Source organism: Pinus tabuliformis, chromosome 8 (genome assembly GCF_031772625.1).
Source record: "Pinus tabuliformis cultivar Carrire ecotype Pingquan chromosome 8, CPIR1, whole genome shotgun sequence".
Classification (NCBI taxonomy): Eukaryota; Viridiplantae; Streptophyta; class Pinopsida; order Pinales; family Pinaceae; genus Pinus; species Pinus tabuliformis.
Genome location: NC_142294.1, coordinates 754,659,057 through 754,677,515, shown reverse-complemented (window position 1 = coordinate 754,677,515; position 18,459 = coordinate 754,659,057). Strand labels below are relative to the sequence as shown.

The 18,459-nt window shown below is 36.6% G+C and overlaps 1 protein-coding gene across 2 annotated transcripts; it reads left to right on the top strand.

Moving 5' to 3' along the window:
- Positions 1-10,471: 10,471 nt before the first annotated feature.
- LOC149237782 (amino acid transporter AVT3C-like) lies at positions 10,472-14,550 on the top strand. 2 transcript variants are annotated; one of them, XM_089372797.1, is made up of 2 exons: positions 10,472-12,463; positions 14,486-14,550. In XM_089372797.1, exon 1 carries the CDS (start codon positions 10,980-10,982, stop codon positions 12,279-12,281), a length of 1,302 nt encoding a protein of 433 aa, XP_089228923.1. In that variant the 5' UTR covers positions 10,472-10,979; the 3' UTR covers positions 12,282-12,463; positions 14,486-14,550. The 2 variants fall into 2 exon arrangements, with proteins under 2 accessions (XP_089228923.1, XP_089228922.1); XM_089372796.1 differs by having other exon boundaries at positions 14,483-14,550.
- Positions 14,551-18,459: the final 3,909 nt, after the last annotated feature.

Genomic DNA, 18,459 nt, shown 5'->3' with positions numbered 1-18,459 from the left:
TTGAGTTAGTAGTCCTCGAAGCCCTAGTTGGACAAATGCTTTGTAAGCCCGACGAGAGATGTGAGTTGAGTTACTATTCTTAGAAGCCTTGGTTGGAACAAAAGCTTTGGAGCCCTGGAAGGATTGGGTACAATCAGGTGATGGTTTGTGATGTTCGACTGTGAGGTGGAACCACTGTTTGATGGGTTGAGGTGGTTTGGCTCTAAAAGCCCTAATTCGGTTTTAATGGATTGTTCCATGAGCTCCCACATTCATGCTTGGAATATGGCACGAGGGTGACTGGATGAAGAGAGATTTAGCTCAACCATTTCTACGGCAGGGTGGTTCATGGAAGTCCCACACCTGGTTGGCCTTTGCATCATTAATATGAGGTTATTGATCCTAGTTAATTCATGAGTATTATATTGGTTTATATGTGGATTATATGGTTGTTGTTTCCTTGGTATTTATGTTGTTATTATGTTGGTTATGAGCATGTATTATGACAGTGGCTATGTATGGCTCTCATCATGTTTTTACTTGTAAATGAATGAACAATGTATCTATGGCATAATAGATGAAATTGCAGCTAATGTGTTGAGGCATCAATGATTCTTAGTGATTCTTAAATAAGTATGAGACCCCTATGCTCAGTTCTGTTGTTAAGACTTGTAGCTTTCATGTTTGTGACATGTTTGACGAAATGTATGTCATGGCTAGTAGGGGTCCAATCGAGTCCTTATTGATTTTTTTGCAAATGTATCTTTATTCCACTGTGAAATTTCATTTTAGAAGGTGTCATTGAGTTCTAGGTAGTGACCTAGGCTATGGTTCTTAAAAAGTGGCACAAATCCCGAAGTCACAGGCATAACAACGGGGGAAAAAGTCCCCAGATGCTTGCTTGCCCTTGTTGTGGGAGCGTCTGGAGCCTCCTAGAGACATGCTGGTCCATATCATGGGAGCGTCCAAGGGTTTGATGAATTAAAACATGAGTTCGACTTAGGGGCTAGTTACTTGAGTGGTTGGGATGGCTCTTAGGAGTTCTGTTGTTAATGTGGAAGGTCTGTGTGATGTGTTTCGCCAGTTCCACTTCCTTAACTAACACAAGGGAGTCAAATCATATCATAGTAACTTCTTGTCACATGTTTACCCCGGTTGGCTGGTTACTTGGGTGGATGTGGGAGGAGGGTGTTACATCTTGTTTGGACACTTGGTGGAATCACCCAAACTTATGACAATAGAAGCACTTCACTTTGTTGAGATCTTTCTTCTTCTTGCCTCCTGAACTGGAATCGACCCCTCCTCGATTTTTCTTTCCCTTTCCCTTTCCCCCTTGTTAGCTAGGGAAAAGTTTTCTTCTTCCTCAGTCTTCACATGAGACCCGGATTTTGCGTGCTTATAGATCTCCTCTTGTACACAATCACTCCATAGTCGCTCCTAATTTGGAAGCTTTTCTCTGCCACTCACTACATCAATGAACTTTTCCCATGACTTGGGAATCCCAATAATGTAAAACTAACAAGGTCTTTGTCCAAGATTGTCTCCCCAACCCTGGCTAACTCATCCTTCACTTGGGTGAATTTGGTCAAGTAATAAATCACTAACTCTAACTTAGTCATCTTGATATTTCTAAGCTTATCTTGGAGTACCATCTTCCTAGCCTCACTCATACCTTGGTATAGCCCTAAGATAGATGTCCACATGGCCTGAGTTTTCTTCTTTCCAAAAAGGTGAGTTATGATGTGATCCTTGACTCCTTCAAGAATTATTCTTTTGGCCTTTGTGTCGGTCTTGTTATGTTGGGCTAGTTGTTGAGGATTTGTTGGAGCAGCTGGTGGACTCTCCACAAATTCCCAAACTCCCTTCTCCTCCAAAACTATATCAATCCTCTCCTTCCAAGGACATAAATTCGAGACCCCATTAAGGTGGTCTCAGCCGCAAATATGCCATGCTCTAACTTGAACTGGTAAAAAAAACCCTAGCACTAGCCTTAGAGAAAACACCTGTGCACTTGATTTCACAGGAAAATAATATACTCTTGTGGAAATTTCACACCCTACATTGTGATTGTCACTCGCTTCTGAGAAAAAAATATACTGCTTTCTAGTCTTCAATCAGTTCATAGCTTTGATACCATGTTAGTTTTATAATACCTAGTAGCTAATTTGAACAATATTATGAGATGTAAGAATTAGAAACTAAACTATGAAATTCATTGATCAAATATATTGAATATTCTAATGAATTTGAAGGAGAAAATAAATTCATACATACATAAGCATACAATTAACAAAACACCAAAAATACCCAGGAAACTCCAACTAGGGAAAACCAGCTAATTTGTGTTTTTATTGATCCACTGAGAAAAATCTTAGTAATTAATGACAAATCACTTGGGAAAATATCCCTTCTTACTCTATGTTCCTCAACACAATATCCCGCACACCCTAGACGAATTCCACCTCTCTCTTGTGCAACTATACCAACTGTACAAGTTGAATTGCCTCCTTCCACAAGCTAGCTCAACCTCCTTAAGCGATGCACTCTCCCTGACCTCACGCGTTAATCTGGAACTATTTTCCTAAGCTAAAAACACAAATCCTCATTAGTGCGTAATGATGTGTTTCGCCAAGTCCGCACTCTTCTCTTTATAGGATCGAAATGCTCTTTAACTCAAGGGAACTGACTCTTGGAACCCAAGACGAACTACCTCACTGAACTCTAGTCTAACTGACATATAGAACTCAAGCGAACTAACCTTTTGAACTTGAGTCAAACTATCTCACTAAACTGAAGTCGAACTAAGATAAAATGTCCATGCATGCTCAGTTCTCTTTACTATTCTGACTATGAAAAAATTAGAGAATTTTCTCATAGTCAACATTAAGAAAAAGTAAGATTACGCCTTAGCTTCAAAGATGAGTTCTTTTGCCAAATATAATGCACTTCTAGATTTAGCAAAACCCTTCCATCTCTAACTTAAATTAACAATTTTTTATTTTCATATTAAATTTCACATTAAAAATCATAAATTTTATTAATGGTAAATTTTATTTAAAATACTTTTCTATATAATTAATATTCAAGAAAAAGAAATATTTAAAATAATAAACATTATATTAATTATAAAATCTTATTAAATATTTTTCATCAACTATAAAAATATGTTGAATAATATTATTCATGTGTATCTATCTTTTTTAAACGATTATTTTTTTAAGAGTTTTTATTAGTATGTCATAATGTATTTATTTTTTAAAGATTTTTTATGTCATACTAATAACAAATCATTTTTGAAATAATATTAAAAAAATATGTCTAATAATATAGTAATTTAATTTTGGATCTGAAGCATGGGAGTCATTTATAATTTTGGATCTGAAGCATAGGGAGTCATTTATGGCACGTGCAACGATGGAAGGGGTATGGGACAAAGGGTGATATGTTTTTCATGATCTGGGTCGATCTACACTAGATGTGAATTGATCTTTACCAAATCTGGATTATCCTACACCAAATTTGGCAAGGTATCGTGAAAATGATAAGCAATTTAAGATTTTTATTAAGAATCTTAGTGGAAAGATGTTTGTTCTTTGGATCTAGCTAGAAATTTGAAGCAGATGATCCAAAAGAGTCTGAGCATACTAGTTTCATTCTAGGTCTTGGAATATGTAGGAAAAGTATTCCAAGGCAATCATCAGTTGGAGTTCTACGGTGCTACCAAAGATTCAACAATAATTTTAAATTTGAGGATGCGGGGAGGTTCTAGAATTCCAATTCAAAATGGAGCCACATCGCTCAAAGGAAAGACTACCACACAAGTAGAACAACCTCAAAATATGCTAGGCCCTTTCATTGTAGAGCAAATGGACAAGGTTTCATAAATGTACATTAAACCCCCTAAGGTAAAAACTTATCATGATTATCTATAATCTTCAGCTTTAATATGTCATTTAATGGTTTTTGGCCAAAAGCATAAGACCTGTATGTGTGGATACACTCTTCATGGACAACAAAATGTGATATCTTTTTGTGTTCCAAATGGTTTTTCATCGTATAGTTTGAAAACAAACAAGACTTGGAAGATGTTCTAAAAGACGACCCATGGTTTTGGGGCAAGGATGGGCTCTTTGTTACCCCATGGTTTCTAGTGTTTGATGCAGAAAACATAGTGGTAACGATGATGCCAGTGTGGGTAAGGATCCCAAACCTTTCTCTCCATTTCTGGAACTCTCAGGTTATGGAGGATATCAACAATGTTCTAGGAAAGTTCAAAAAAATAGATTTGGACATAACCTCAAAAGGAATTTTTACTTTTGCTAGGATATGTGTAGAGATTGATCTAAGAATTTCAATGTCTAACTTGCTTTCAAACAAGTCATCTGCATAATTCTTGTCCACAAACAAGAAAGGCATCAAAAAAGAAGAGGAGGCAAACCCCTAAGTTAAGGGGATGACAACTCCTAGATAGCTCAAAAGATGATAAAGAAGAGGATGAAGAAAATAAACCACAACCTCCTTCTGACAACAAATCAAATGTTGAAAAGGGGGATAATTCTAGATCAATTGCCATAACTCAAAAGGTGATGGAATATACAAAAATCATAGTACCAGAACAACAAAAAGTGGTGACGCCATTGGAGAAGGGCTCCAGTGGCATTAAGATATCTCATGTATTTGAGAGTTCATACTTAGATAAAGAGATTCTCCCACATACAAACAAAAATCAATTAGAAATAGTAACATGTGCTCCAAATCAAGGAGTATGACAGAAGGTGGAGAAAAAGAAAGGAAAAAAGGGAAAATAAGTGATTTCTATCACACTTTTTTTGTTTGTAAGCTTGGCAGGACCTTTTCATTCATTCATTTTCAAAAAGCAAGTTACATCCATCAAAGACATTCAGTGGCCTCAACCTGCCCATTGGGAGACTAGGTTTGTTGGCCATTGAACCACATTATATGTCATCCAAAACCTCAATAGTTTAAGCATGTCAAACAAATCCTTATATGACTGAATGTTTGGAAACTATCTATCACCTAAATAACTATAGTATGGACTACTAGCCGACATATACATCAAGAAAACTAAACAAAGTTAGGAGTTGTCATATCCAAACTAACAACTACTCATCAGAGGACTCCACAGGAGTTGGGTCCTTAGCATTGGAGCCTAGTAATTCAGACTGAGGAAGGCACAAAATGTGTTGCTCAATGCAACTGAGACGAACATTCTGCTACTGGATTTGAAATTGGATAAGTTGAAATTATTTCTGAATTTCCTAAAAACCTGAATCAGATTTGACAGAGCCTACAGGAGAGGTCATGATAGCTTTGGCCACAATACTTTTCATCAGCCAGTAGAGATGGATAGTTTGTTTATATTGGGTGGTGCAGCCTCGAGTATGCCTCAGGTCGAAAATGAGGACACGCCAATCTTCTATTTTCACTTCAGCTCCTGCCCACTGATTTAATTATGATTCCCATGTCGAGATCATTTGTTTTACCTGGGTTAGGGTGCATGTGTTGTAAGCCTAAGCCGCCTCACTGATAACTAGAGCATTGGTCTTGCGACCACTTCTTCTTGGTTGCTGAGCAGAGGATGAACCCCTGCTGCCATGGTTCCCCGTCTGCCGATGATGATCTCGACCCCCTTTTACGGACAAGCTAGCACCAAGGGACAGGCGAGCCATTTGAATTATCAACAAAACAACTGAACCACAAACTAATAACCGAACAGAACAAGCCACAATCCAAAACCAGATTGGCTGCACATGGGTAGGGTGATAACTGAAATTATGAGAACTTGACACGGTAACATGAAATAAAAGCAAGAGGCAAACAACGTTAGACTCATACCTTTCATACAAAATAAAGGTCAAATAGGATGGCCACCTTCGGTGCTTAAGACTTATACCAGCACCCCGTGCTCAAGTAAGTCAATATACAGATAAATACCAAAATTAGCCTATCGCCTCAGGAGAAAATTTCCACAGTTCGGCTCCCTGAGCCCAATACTAGTGAGGTCCACACCATAGATGTAATAAAACAGATGCAAGGAATTGAAGCTCATTCCCATGCTTAGGGCCAACAATCCAATGATATAACCAACACCAACAAACATACATTCCTCCAACATAAATCTACAAACCAGAAATAGTCCATACATTCTCATTCGAGACAAAAGAATGCCAAAGAAAACAGATACCGACATAGAAACAACATACATTATAGATGACAAAACCACATAAACTTTCCCATTCTCCAAGCAACAAGTTCTATTTCTCACAAGAGTCAAATGACAAAGATTATCATTAAATTTTCTAGAGACATTATAATACTGAGTAGACCGCGGTCGAGGAGGGTAGAAAAAGAGAAGAACATACCTGACTGCAAACGCCATGAAGTAGAGAGGACCAATCTCGTCCCGAGAGGAGAACCGCCTAACCTTCCTTGTAGACCAGAGATTGATACCCAAGAACCTACGCTTACCTCCAGGAGCCAAACCCCAACACAAGACAAATGCATGCATGGGACGTTGAGCCCTACCCACCTGGATATTAAGAGCCTCGCGACTCGTCTCATCAACATTAACTCAACCCATGCACGTAGCCACCCCACTTACCTGGTCACGCATGCAAAGTCAAGAGTTTGACTGCCCTCCAACCCTTTCAACGATCCTTTCACTCATGACGAGAATTCTGAGAAAAACAATTAACTGTCTCACACCCTGATCAAAGAGATTTTCTATCACACTTAATTATATAATTTTTCTATTTATTTTCCTTTAATACATTATTTACCAAACTAATATGGAAAATGCTTCCATACCATTTTTCTTTGAAAAAATAATAATTTAATTTTATATTTAATTATTAAAATTTAAAATCTATAAAAATGAATTTAATTTATGTTTTAATAATTATAAAAAATTAAATATCAAAATTTCATTAATTTTTTCTTTACTATTATGACAATTATTAATAAATTCAACTTAAAATAATTTCATAATATCTTTAATCCATTTCATGATACCTTCAATCCATTTCACAAAAGGAAATAAATCTTTATTTCAAAATCCCCATGCATTTCAGGGCACCTTCAATCAATTCCAAAATATCTTCAATCCATTTCATAAAAAAAGAAGACATAAATCTTTATTTAAAACTCCAATGCATTCCACGGCATCTTCAATCGATTTCAAAATATCTTCAATCACTATCATAACAAGATATAAATCTTTAGTTAAAAGTATTTTAAAATTCAGCTTACATATTTAAAATAATAAAGTTTTTTTTTTTTTTTTTAAATTGAAAATAACGACAATGTCTTCTTAAAATTATTTATTGAACTTTTTGAAATTTTAAAATAGCAAGTCTTTTGTATGTATATAAGAGTTATATACAAGATACATCTTTTAAGTATTAAATTTTTGTTTAAAGGATTTACAATGTCAAAATACAAAATGTTTGATTTGATTATTAATATAAAAATTAAATAAATAATGTTTCAATTAATTTTATATTTTATTTTTTTCATTAATTTTGTTTAAAATTATTAAAATTTCAAATTTAAATCATTGAAAGTGTATTTTTTTTTAAGCTTTATATTGATGAGTCTACATCATAATCATGTTTAAGAATAACACTTGAATAGGGTAGGGCCAGGAATTGAACCAATAACTTAACATCTAAGAGTGTTTTCTCCAAAAAGTTATGGGCTGAATTCACTAATTTATTTACACTTTAAAAATCTAATTTAAATAAGAAAAAAATTATAATTCCCTTAAAAAAATAAATAATTAAATCCAAAAAAAACACAAAACCAAAACTTAAGAAACACTTCAACTCCATGTATCAATATAATTAATTTTTTTTTAAATAATCCTTAATTTTAAAAGTATCTCTTTTTTTTTTTTTAAATTCCATCCATAATTTTTTATTTATAACAAAAAAAGAGAGATTACAAAGATAAAACTTGATACTAACTGACCATAAGACTGAAAATGACTGAGAAATCCTTGGATTTACATCTAAAAAAACAAAACTATGACAGCGATACCCAAAAAGTTAACATTCAGCAGGTGTTTTAGAGCCAAAGTATATAGTGAACAAAAAACATATAGTATACAAAAAATGTAAACATAATGGACATATTAGTCTAAAATGATGACTGGAGAAAGTGGAGGAGAGTTTTCATCTGTAGTGTTCAGAGGTGGGACATTGTTTAGAGGAGGAACATTGATCACTGCATCGTCCTCCTAATGATCATTTGATTTTGTCCCTGAGTTAGAAACCACAAATCTTTCCACTCGATTTAATCTGACCACTATATCATCAAGGTCATATCTTATGTCCCTCATAATTCTCTTGATATCTTCTTGCCCAACAAAAAGTTTGTAATTATCTACTTGTTTGTCTCGAATTACCATGCTAAGCAATGTTTCCATCTATCGATGTGTGGTAATGGAATGGAGAAAATGCAATCTTCTCTCCCTGAATTTCCCAGGATCAGGAACCCATTTCAGAGAATTGCTACTAATTTCATAATCGGTGATATACTCGGCCCCTGAACTCCCTTGCTTCTAACTGCAAAATCTCCTTTCCGACTTCCAGGGGAGTTGCATCAAAGAAGTTAGCTACCGATTCCCAGACAAATAGTCGTCAGTGTTTGGAAGAAGATGCCCCCGAAGCACCTCCCCAGTGACAGGGAAGCCTTTGTTGTGGAGTCATCTCCATAAGTAACCTGCCAACAAAACACAAGACCAACGCTCGAAAGTGGTAGAGAACGCAACTATTGGCCTCCCTAGAATGACTGAGCCGACCGAAGAGGGTTATACTAAACAACTGAAAGATTGAATGGAATTTGAATCCCAAATAAGAACACCTAAGTAAAAACAAAGCCAACAACTTTATGATAACCGACAAGAGGCACGACGATCGTACGAAAATGTTACTTCCTCGTTGGCAAACTAGTTTAAGGAGAGTGAACTGATTGCAGTCACTTAAGACTCTCTGTGTTCGAATAGAAAAAAACACAGCAAAATAACTTCATTGAGACCCAATAGACTTGATAACCAGAACTTGATAAGGTTAGAATGCTTTGATAGACCAGAGGGCGATAGAAAATAGTGTGCCTATTAGAACCAGACTGAGAAAGTTCCTTTATACCATACACCACATACCAACACTAGGGAATTGAATAAAATGCCCATCGGGTCAGAACTCTAGGAGGTCACTGACAGAAGAATTGTGACCAGTTCGAACAAGGGACCCAGTGCAAAATTATGTAAAAATAATACAAAAAACACGAACACCATAGATAATGCAAGTTTTGAAACCAAAGTAGATTCCCACAATAACCAGTTAAGGGGAGTATGAGTATCCACTATTCCAAGACAGGAGAGTTCTGAAACAGTGAGGTTGACGAGTGGAGCAAAGACTCGGCTTATCCAACCAATCTTCCGCTGTGACCTCCTGAAGATGAGGCCACAAACAAGAGCCTATCATCTACAACATAAGAACGCCAATCTTATAATAACCAAGTTTTTGCCACCCCGGGCCAACAAAGAAGTGCTTATAAATAGCTAACCACGCAAGGCCACGAGCAACATAATTAAAACATGTTGTTTGCAAATTCCTTGGCCATAGCCAAGTGTATTGCATACTCCAGGTTTTCGCCATCCCGAAATAATGACCCATAATGAGGTCATTAATGAACATTCCTCTAATATTAGTACAAAGGTCTGCGATAACCAATCCACCATGGGAAATGTGCTCCATGCCTGCACAAACAAGGGAAGTTGCATTAACATAATAGGCGATCCAAACAAAAACCTTAACCCTGTGCATAGTGAGAACTCTAAACTTGCCATGCTCGACCAATGCAGAGCCATGTGGAAAGACCATCTCTCTTCCCAAGGTTCGCCACCTCCATCCCCTACAAATCATACTCATTGGAATTATGACACCCACTAAAACATGGTTGTCCGACAGAGCCGACATGCCGATAACTCCTTGTCCCATGCTATTCCAAAATCTTTGAAACACTCCATCGAATAATTAATTGAGCCGAGAGGCTCATCCTACAACCTAGTGTGATGTGTAACCCTATCCATCTGTCATCGAAATTGAAATCCTACAACCTAGTGTGATGTGTAACCCTATCCATCTGTCATGAAAATTGAAATTTTACTCGTGTTAACCAAAATAAATTTAAAAAATTATACAAAACATTTAAATAATATTAACTTATAAAAAATTTACACGTGAAGGCGTCATATTCAATCCTTATTTATCTTAAATAAGAGATCTCATACCAAATCCGCCGAAAAATATCCCAATACCATTACGCATAGGCAACTCGTTACCCACCGGGTGGTCTGAAGTATACGGTGTGTAACGAATCAGTTACCCACATGGTGGTCTGAAGTATACGGTGTGTAACGAAAAAGTATTAGTACCCAATTCAAACTCAGAATCCTAATGCTTCCATCCACGGCACGATTTCGCTAAGACAGTGCCGTGGAATACAGCCTCTCCATTCCAATTTAATAATAAGTTTGGTGAAAGAAAGTGACCTTGATAGCTGCTGACAATTTTTCATCATCAAATTTGGATGCGCAGATCTGGTAACCTCGAACAGCCATTAAAACATTCAAGCTTTAAAGAAAGATAACGGCCCTATTCTTTAGGCGTGCTAACACCCTGCAGTTAGAGGAATCTCTTTCCCACCACAAGTATATAACAACTAAGCGTGGTTAATAAGAGAATCCCCCGTGCTTTAAGTTTGCCCATTAAGTAGACCATCCTGTGCGAGTCAAGATAAACGCTGAGCGAACCATTTTTGACAAAGAATTGCAGGGCTTTTGTTTTGTTTTTCTCAATTTGGGAGAGAGAATTTCCTGAAACTAGTTTTTGTTTTATCTTTCTCAATTTGGGTGATAAAATTTCCTGAAACTAACACCAATTTCAGCAGAATTGAAAGGGAAAATAGTCCCCAAAATGGGTTTCGAGAAGGGCACGAGCTCGACACAATCTCTTCCTCGAGAGGATTCGCCCCTGTTACCCAGTCACTCCCAATCAGGGCCCCTTTCATCTGTACCTAAAACCTTCGGCAATATCTTGATTGCTATTGTTGGGGCAGGAGTCCTGGGATTACCTTACACTTTCATGAAAACCGGATGGCTTGCAGGGATAATAATGCTGGGAACTGTTGCAGGGCTGACATATTACTGCATGATGCTGCTGGTCTGGACCAAAAGGAAGCTGGAGAGTGATGGCTATGTGAAAATTGGCAGTTTTGGTGATGTGGGTTTTCTTGTAAGCGGGCGGGCAGGGAAAGCCATTGTGGATTCCATGATAGTGCTGAGCCAGGCGGGGTTTTGTGTAGGTTACCTCATCTTTATTGGCAATAGCTTATCATCTCTTATGTCCGAGTCGGAGCTCAAGATGAATTTGCATTCTCCTCTCTTGGCCGGGGCTAAAATACTTGGCATTGGTGCAAAGACGTTTTTCATCTGTGCCATTTTTCCCTTTCAATTGGGGCTTAACGCGATTCGAACCCTAACTCACCTCGCCCCCTTGAGTATATTCGCAGATGTTGTGGACATTGCAGCGATGTTGATGGTGATGGTGGAGGATGTGTTGCAGTATATGAAGAATACTCCTTCTTTGGAGGCTTTTACCGGTTTTAGCACGATTCCTTATGGTATTGGAGTGGCCATCTATGCCTTTGAAGGGGTTGGCATGGTGGTTCCCCTGGAGGCGGAGGCAGACAAGAAGCATAAATTTGGGCGAATTTTGGGCCTTGCTTTATTTTTTATCGCTCTCACCTATGGAGGTTTCGGGCTATTAGGTTACTGTGCATTTGGATCTGGGACTAAAGACATCATAACGCTAAATATGGGAAGGAATTGGGTGACAATTCTCGTCCAGTTGGCTCTGTGCTTAAATTTGTTCTTCACTTTTCCTTTGATGATGAATCCCGTTCACGAGGTTGTTGAGAGCAGGTTCAATGGAGGCCAGTATTCGTTCGTCGCAAGGTCTCTCTCCGTTTTTCTAACTACTATATTTGCTTTGTTCGTGCCCAATTTTGCAGACTTTCTGTCTCTTGTGGGCAGTAGTGTCTGTTGTGCTCTGGGTTTTGTATTGCCTGCTGCATTTCACTTCATCGCTTGTAGGAAGGATTGTTCTTTGGGTTTCGTGATTTCAGATGTCCTGATCATCTGTTTTGGCACAGTTTTCGCTGTAATCGGGACAATATCGTCTGTTAAACAGATATTCAGCTCTACAGTGCAGGGTTAATTGTCGTTATCTGTGGCCTGTTCCAGCTGTCTCATATTCTGTTGTATGTAGTTGATAGTATCTTGAAACACAAGCCAACAGAACAACTTTACGCCTTGTGTTAATGGCTGTTTACTTCTGATTTTCTGTAGCAAGGCCAATGAAGGATTGTGCATGTTGTCTACTGGTGTCGACTTTTACATGTGAGTTCTCCATGAACACCATACTACACATTCATGCAATAGATATTAAGTTCAATGGCAGTATGAAATCTGACTGTCTATGCTTGAATTTTTGCATTCGCTATTTTGTAAGGATGGAAATAATTGCATTTTTGCATTTGTTATTTTGTAAGGATGGAAATAATTGCAGTTGTGTGATTCTAATATCATTCTTTCTCTCTTTAACTGGTTTAACTTGAATGCAAATGAAGAAAGCAACACGTTGGAAATTTAATAGCTTTGTTTTTCTATAAGGAATTGTTTTTAAGAGAAAGGAAATGTATCAAATGTCACATAATTATTTGTTAATGGTTTTTAATTCAACCCTATCGAGTTTATGTCATTGCCATGATTTCAACATCCAAAACATGATGGATATAGCATTAGACTTTGAAGAAATATACCATAGAAAATGAAATTTGGTCAAATACAAATGATACCGTGTTTACTGTTTTCAAGCAGCTAAGATAAACCAGAACACCATTCCCCACTCAAAGGGCAATTCTCACTGCTTTCAAGCAACTGAGATAAACCAGAATAACAGTCCCTACCCAAAGGGTGATTCTCACTGCTTTCAATCAACTAAGATGGCTGGTGTAGACCTCTTAAAGCCACCATGAGAATATGGGTGCCTAATAAGCATGGACTTATGCTCTGAATTAACGTTTTCTAACACCATCCCCTAACCAAAGGGCAAATCCTAACATGGCTGGTGTAGACCTCTCAAGCCACCATGAGAATATGGGTGCCTAATAAGCATGGACTTATGTTTGAGCACTGTAATTGGCCAACTCTGAATAAAACACATTCATCTAAAGAACAAATGACTTTTCTTTTCTAAACCCAGGTCATCTTCCAAGAACTGCTGCGCAAGGGCAAAAATCATTTAGCACACCATCTCAGTTTAAGCTGTCACCGCTCTTACTAGTTAAGAAAAGGGAATGCTTATGCTATTCTTCAATTTTTTTTTTAAACTGTTGGATGAAGTTCATGGCCCGCACCTGTCAGAAAAATATGACAAAGTGCAGTGGGAGGTCACTGAAATGTAATGAATAGATGTTTAAGCTAGGGTCAGATGTATTTATCAACTTCTAACCCGGGTTCTTCATCCTAGTCTTCTTACTTCATATTGTTTTGAGATATGTGGAACTTTCTTAGGATAATGTATTCTCTTTATTACTATGATACGCGTGCATGCCTTGATTCTAATTGTGTTCATTGGGTACTTGTAGATTGCAAAACGCCTGTAATGGTTTTTCACTTTTCATGGATAATATCAACGAGGTCTTCAAACTTCCATTACCAATTTATAAAATATTTTTTAATGCTATGGAATAGTAGGAATCTATTACCAATTCATAATAGGAATCTATTACCAATTCTTAATTTTTATTTTTTTCTAGTTGTTTAGGTTCAAATTCCGCTCTCATTATAACCCTTAGGCTAGTGTCAACAACCCACATGCCAGTGCTTAACAGGAAACTTTATCACAAAATATTTTCTTACATTATAAAGACGAAAGAAAGATAAGATCTTTGCCATTACTGATTCCTAAAATACATTTTTATTATTTGGAATAGTCTGAATCCATTACCAATTCATAAAATACGTTTTAATGATATGGAATTAGTGGGAATCAATTGGAATGGATATGGCCTGCTCTTAGCTTTTGTAATCAAGTTTGGCTTCTACCACATATATTTGAAAGCAAGTTTCAATAGATTTCCTGCCTTTGTGTAAAGGAGCCACCCTAGTGAAGTCCCAAGGGAAGTGTGGCTTATGAAGGTAAATGTATGTTTGTCGTTGATAAGATACAGAACAACTTGACAAACTTTTTAAAGATAGTTTAATCTCCACTGATTTCCATATGTATATAACCACAAAGGATATGTTACAAAGTATTAACTTTATTTATGGAGTAAATTCTTTTGGAACTAATTGAGAATTGCATACATTGGAGTATCGTTGCACTGATCCTTGTATTTTCCTAATTATGTAAAGTAGGATATTTTGGTTCGTCGTATACCCGGGGATTCTTTGATTGCGCAAACCGATGGAACTCAAGTCCAGCAGGCAGTATTCTGTACACCTTGGGGATAAAGTTGTTCCCTCAAATTATCTTTAGGCCGAGGGACAAACAACTGGGCAAAAATGCATCAGCTCCTCAACCTTTTGACACTGGCTACAGATTTTTTTTTTTTTGAAACTTCAAGTTTAGGGGAATTTAAAGTGGTTATAGAATGGGTTCAAGGGATTTACAGATTGCAGAACTTGACACTCAGGCCCTTCTTGGAGCAGATTCAAAATACAGCACTCATTCCAATGCTGAAGTTATCTCGATTCTCAGGTTCTTCAAAAATATTTCAGATGGCTGAGTATGCCCCTAGTGGTACTTAGCCATCAAGTTCTTGATGCTGATTGCTTTCATTTCCAGATCATGCATATCTCTTATCAGATAAGAGAAGTAGATGAGGACCAGGTGCCGTTTTGCAGAGATATATTCAGATGATGTTTTTATTGTAGTACTGTTGTCTGGTTACAAGTTAATGTTTATCCTTATCTTGTTACAGGGACCATTAAAGATACAGTAGAATACATTAGGCATATTACAAGACTGTTGTGTTATGGACAGTGGTAATGTTTTGTTCGCTGGTCTCTCAGTGCTCCTATGCACTTTCAAAATGTAACTTTGATTCAACTTGAAAATTAAAGTTTTCGTTTGAGAAAAAAAGGAGGATATTTTGGTTTGTTTTGCATGTTTCTGCTATAGTTTACCATGGAGGAGGAACTAGGCTTATCTCTGAGTGCATTATCAGATCTTGTTTCTGTTATGTTATATACCATTATCTTTAGAACTATGTTTTTTCTTATGCTGGACTGCTAGGATGATATTTTATACTCTTTATTTTGACCCAAAACTACAGACAGGAAGAATAAAATCAAACAGAGTTGTTTAGTTTTTAGTTTTTTTTGTTTTTATATAAAGAAACAAAATTTGTAAGTAATTTTTGGAGGACTTTGTGGAAGAAACCAAGTACTAACTTGAATTTTAGTTCAACACACCACCCATAGATTGCTGGGTAGAAAGAGGTGGTAAACATAGGTTTAGGGAATATTATAAGAATTTTGAGAAGTGAGAATCCCAAGCAATGGATCAAGTACTTGCTTAGCCAAAGATTGCATATAATAATTCACTCAACAGAAGCACACGAATGAGTCCATTTCAAATATTATATGGGATTCATCCCAGAGGAATTTAGGGAAATATGAACAGAAGCACACGAATGAGTCCATTTCAAATATTATATGGGATTCATCCCAGAGGAATTTAGGGAAATATGAATTGAGTACTAATGGTGAAGATTTTCAATGAGTTCAAAATAGATTCGAACAACAATTTCAAGAAAATAATGTTAAGTACAAATAGCGAGTAGATATGAGAAGAAAACAGCTGAATTTTAAAGTTGGTAACTAAGTTACGGCACATTTCATAAAATAAAGGTTTCCTACAACGACCTACAATAAATTAAAATCTAAGAATATTGCCTCATGTAATATTTTAATAAAAATTTCTTTCAATGCTTATGAATTAGAACTCCGGAGTAACAATGGGATTTTTCCAATTTTAAATGTTGCATATGTGTATCGCTTTAAAGAAATGAGAAATAATTCAGCACCAATTTTCAATGTTGCATATTTTATCCTTCAAAGAAATGAGAAATAATTCAGCAGTGGAACCTATTAGTGATGAAGATCAAACCAGTAAATGGAAGAAGCAAGTGCCTAAAATAGGTTGAAACAATGTTGGATTAAAAAGTATCCAACAGAACTAGAGGCATGGAGTATTTTTAGTATTTAGTTCTGTGGAGATGCTACTTGGATGACAGCAACAAAAGTCTCCAAGTATGGCACTGATATTGAAAATCTTATGATTAATTTTTTTCTTCCCCAAGAGTCTAATGCAGGAGCATCTATCAATCAAACCCACGATTGACCTTCACAAGTTAATAAATTTAATAAAGGAAGTTGGTTTCTTTAATTTTCATTTATTTCATAATATCTAATTTTCCTAAGTTGTAATATCTAAAAGGTCTCTGTAAAGTTAGGAGGTTGTGATGAGTGTCATTTGGATGCTATGTAATAGGTTGTTTTTGAAAATTTAGGGAATTGTTGGGATTGATTTGCTAGGATTGATAATTAAAAAAAATTGGATAGAGGAAGAATGTGGCATCCATGTGGTCCTTATCCATCCCCTCTGGCACTACCACATCAACCTAGGTGTGGGCCCACCGAGTCCTCACCCATTTTGTTTTGTGGCATTTCATCATTCTATCCATCCCATGGCTTATCCAACCTATCAACATATTGACAACGCTTACCGCCCCCGGACCTTCGGATTTGTTATCACCCAGTGAATTCCCAAGGTTAAAGAAGGAGATCACTGGGGTAACCACTAACCACTTTTGGAGATTAGGGCCTATTTAGCTTTGTTTGTTTGAATATTAGGCTAGTTATGAAAGTTCAAGGAGGTTTTGATTTGTATTGAAGATTGGGTGGTGGAATCTTTGAAACAGATGGATAGAATGATGTTTTTAGACCATTGGGCATATGGAGTCAAAAGAAGGGCAACAGAACTAGATCAACTCATTAAAGGGAATATTCAAAGAGCAAGATAACGGAGTAGAGTGCAGGTCTTTAGGCCAGAGGGATGGAAAAGGTTTTAACCAGGGTGACAGAGCAATTAAGAATTCTCAGACCGGGATTGAAACGAAGAACAAGGGGATAATCGAAAACAAAGGGCAATTAAGAATCCTTTGCTATAGATTAAAAGAAACAACCTAAACTAAGGAGCAATTAAGAATTCCTTAACTTAGATTATCTGTAGAAAACATATATTTCCCTAATTGTTATAACATAGTGTAATTAAACAAATTCTAATATAATACTTCCAGTTATGGCATTCAGATTTAGATAAACAATATGGAAACTTTAAGAAATAACAACAACGTGAGAGAATACTTGTCTATACTTCGCTTTGCACATGAATCCTTTGAAATATTTGGTTTTTATTCACCAATCCAGCTCGCTGGCTCGATCAATGCTCCAATGGCTTTACAGTGTTTCGATCAAAAAATCTATAGAAGATTTCTAAGATTCCACCCTATATACTTCGAATTATGAAGTATTTATACTAAGGTGTTATTACAAATAACTCAAACTGACTTGAGATTTAATCTAGGAAATAGAAAATATCTTCTCGCAGGGAGATAGAGGCAGCGAATGAACTGCTTTCATGTTGTCCCTTTTATTTTGGTGTTGTTGGCTATTATGGTTTGCTTTTAGCTCTTTGTGCTCTTTGCTGTTGAATTCATCACGCTGGAGGCTTTATTTACTTCTGTCTTTCATCTGATACTCTATGTTACTGATACTCTTTCACTCTAATGACCTGTCTTTATCCTTTCTGTGTTTTTTCCTTTTACTATTACAATTTACTTTTTACTGTGTTTCAATAGTAAATTCTTTTATTTTTATGTGAATTAGGGTCGGGAAGTGGATTTTGATTAAGTCTCAAAATGTTTCATGTTTTGTCTCTCACTGCATCTCTAGTTTGGTTCCTTTGTTCTGACTGTCACTGCTCTGTATAGGTGTCCTTTTTTCGGCTGTGTGTGTAATGATATGTATTTTCTGTTCCTTGTATAATTGGTTTTCTTCTTTTGTATATAAGATCCTAACAGGTTTCTTAGTAGAGTCTTGGAGTATCCAGGGTCTTTCACTAGTATTAGAACTGTTTATCCAAGCTCTGGCTTCCTCTGATAACCTGAAAAATTCAATAATAATTAAGAAAATTCAGTCTGTTGGTAGAACGCTTGATTGCTTTATTTGCACATGGATGCTTAGGGAAGGGGTCATAATAGAGTTTTGGATGTAATTGGAGGTGAAATCGCGTCACAAAGGTTCAGGGTGGCGATGAAGGGTTT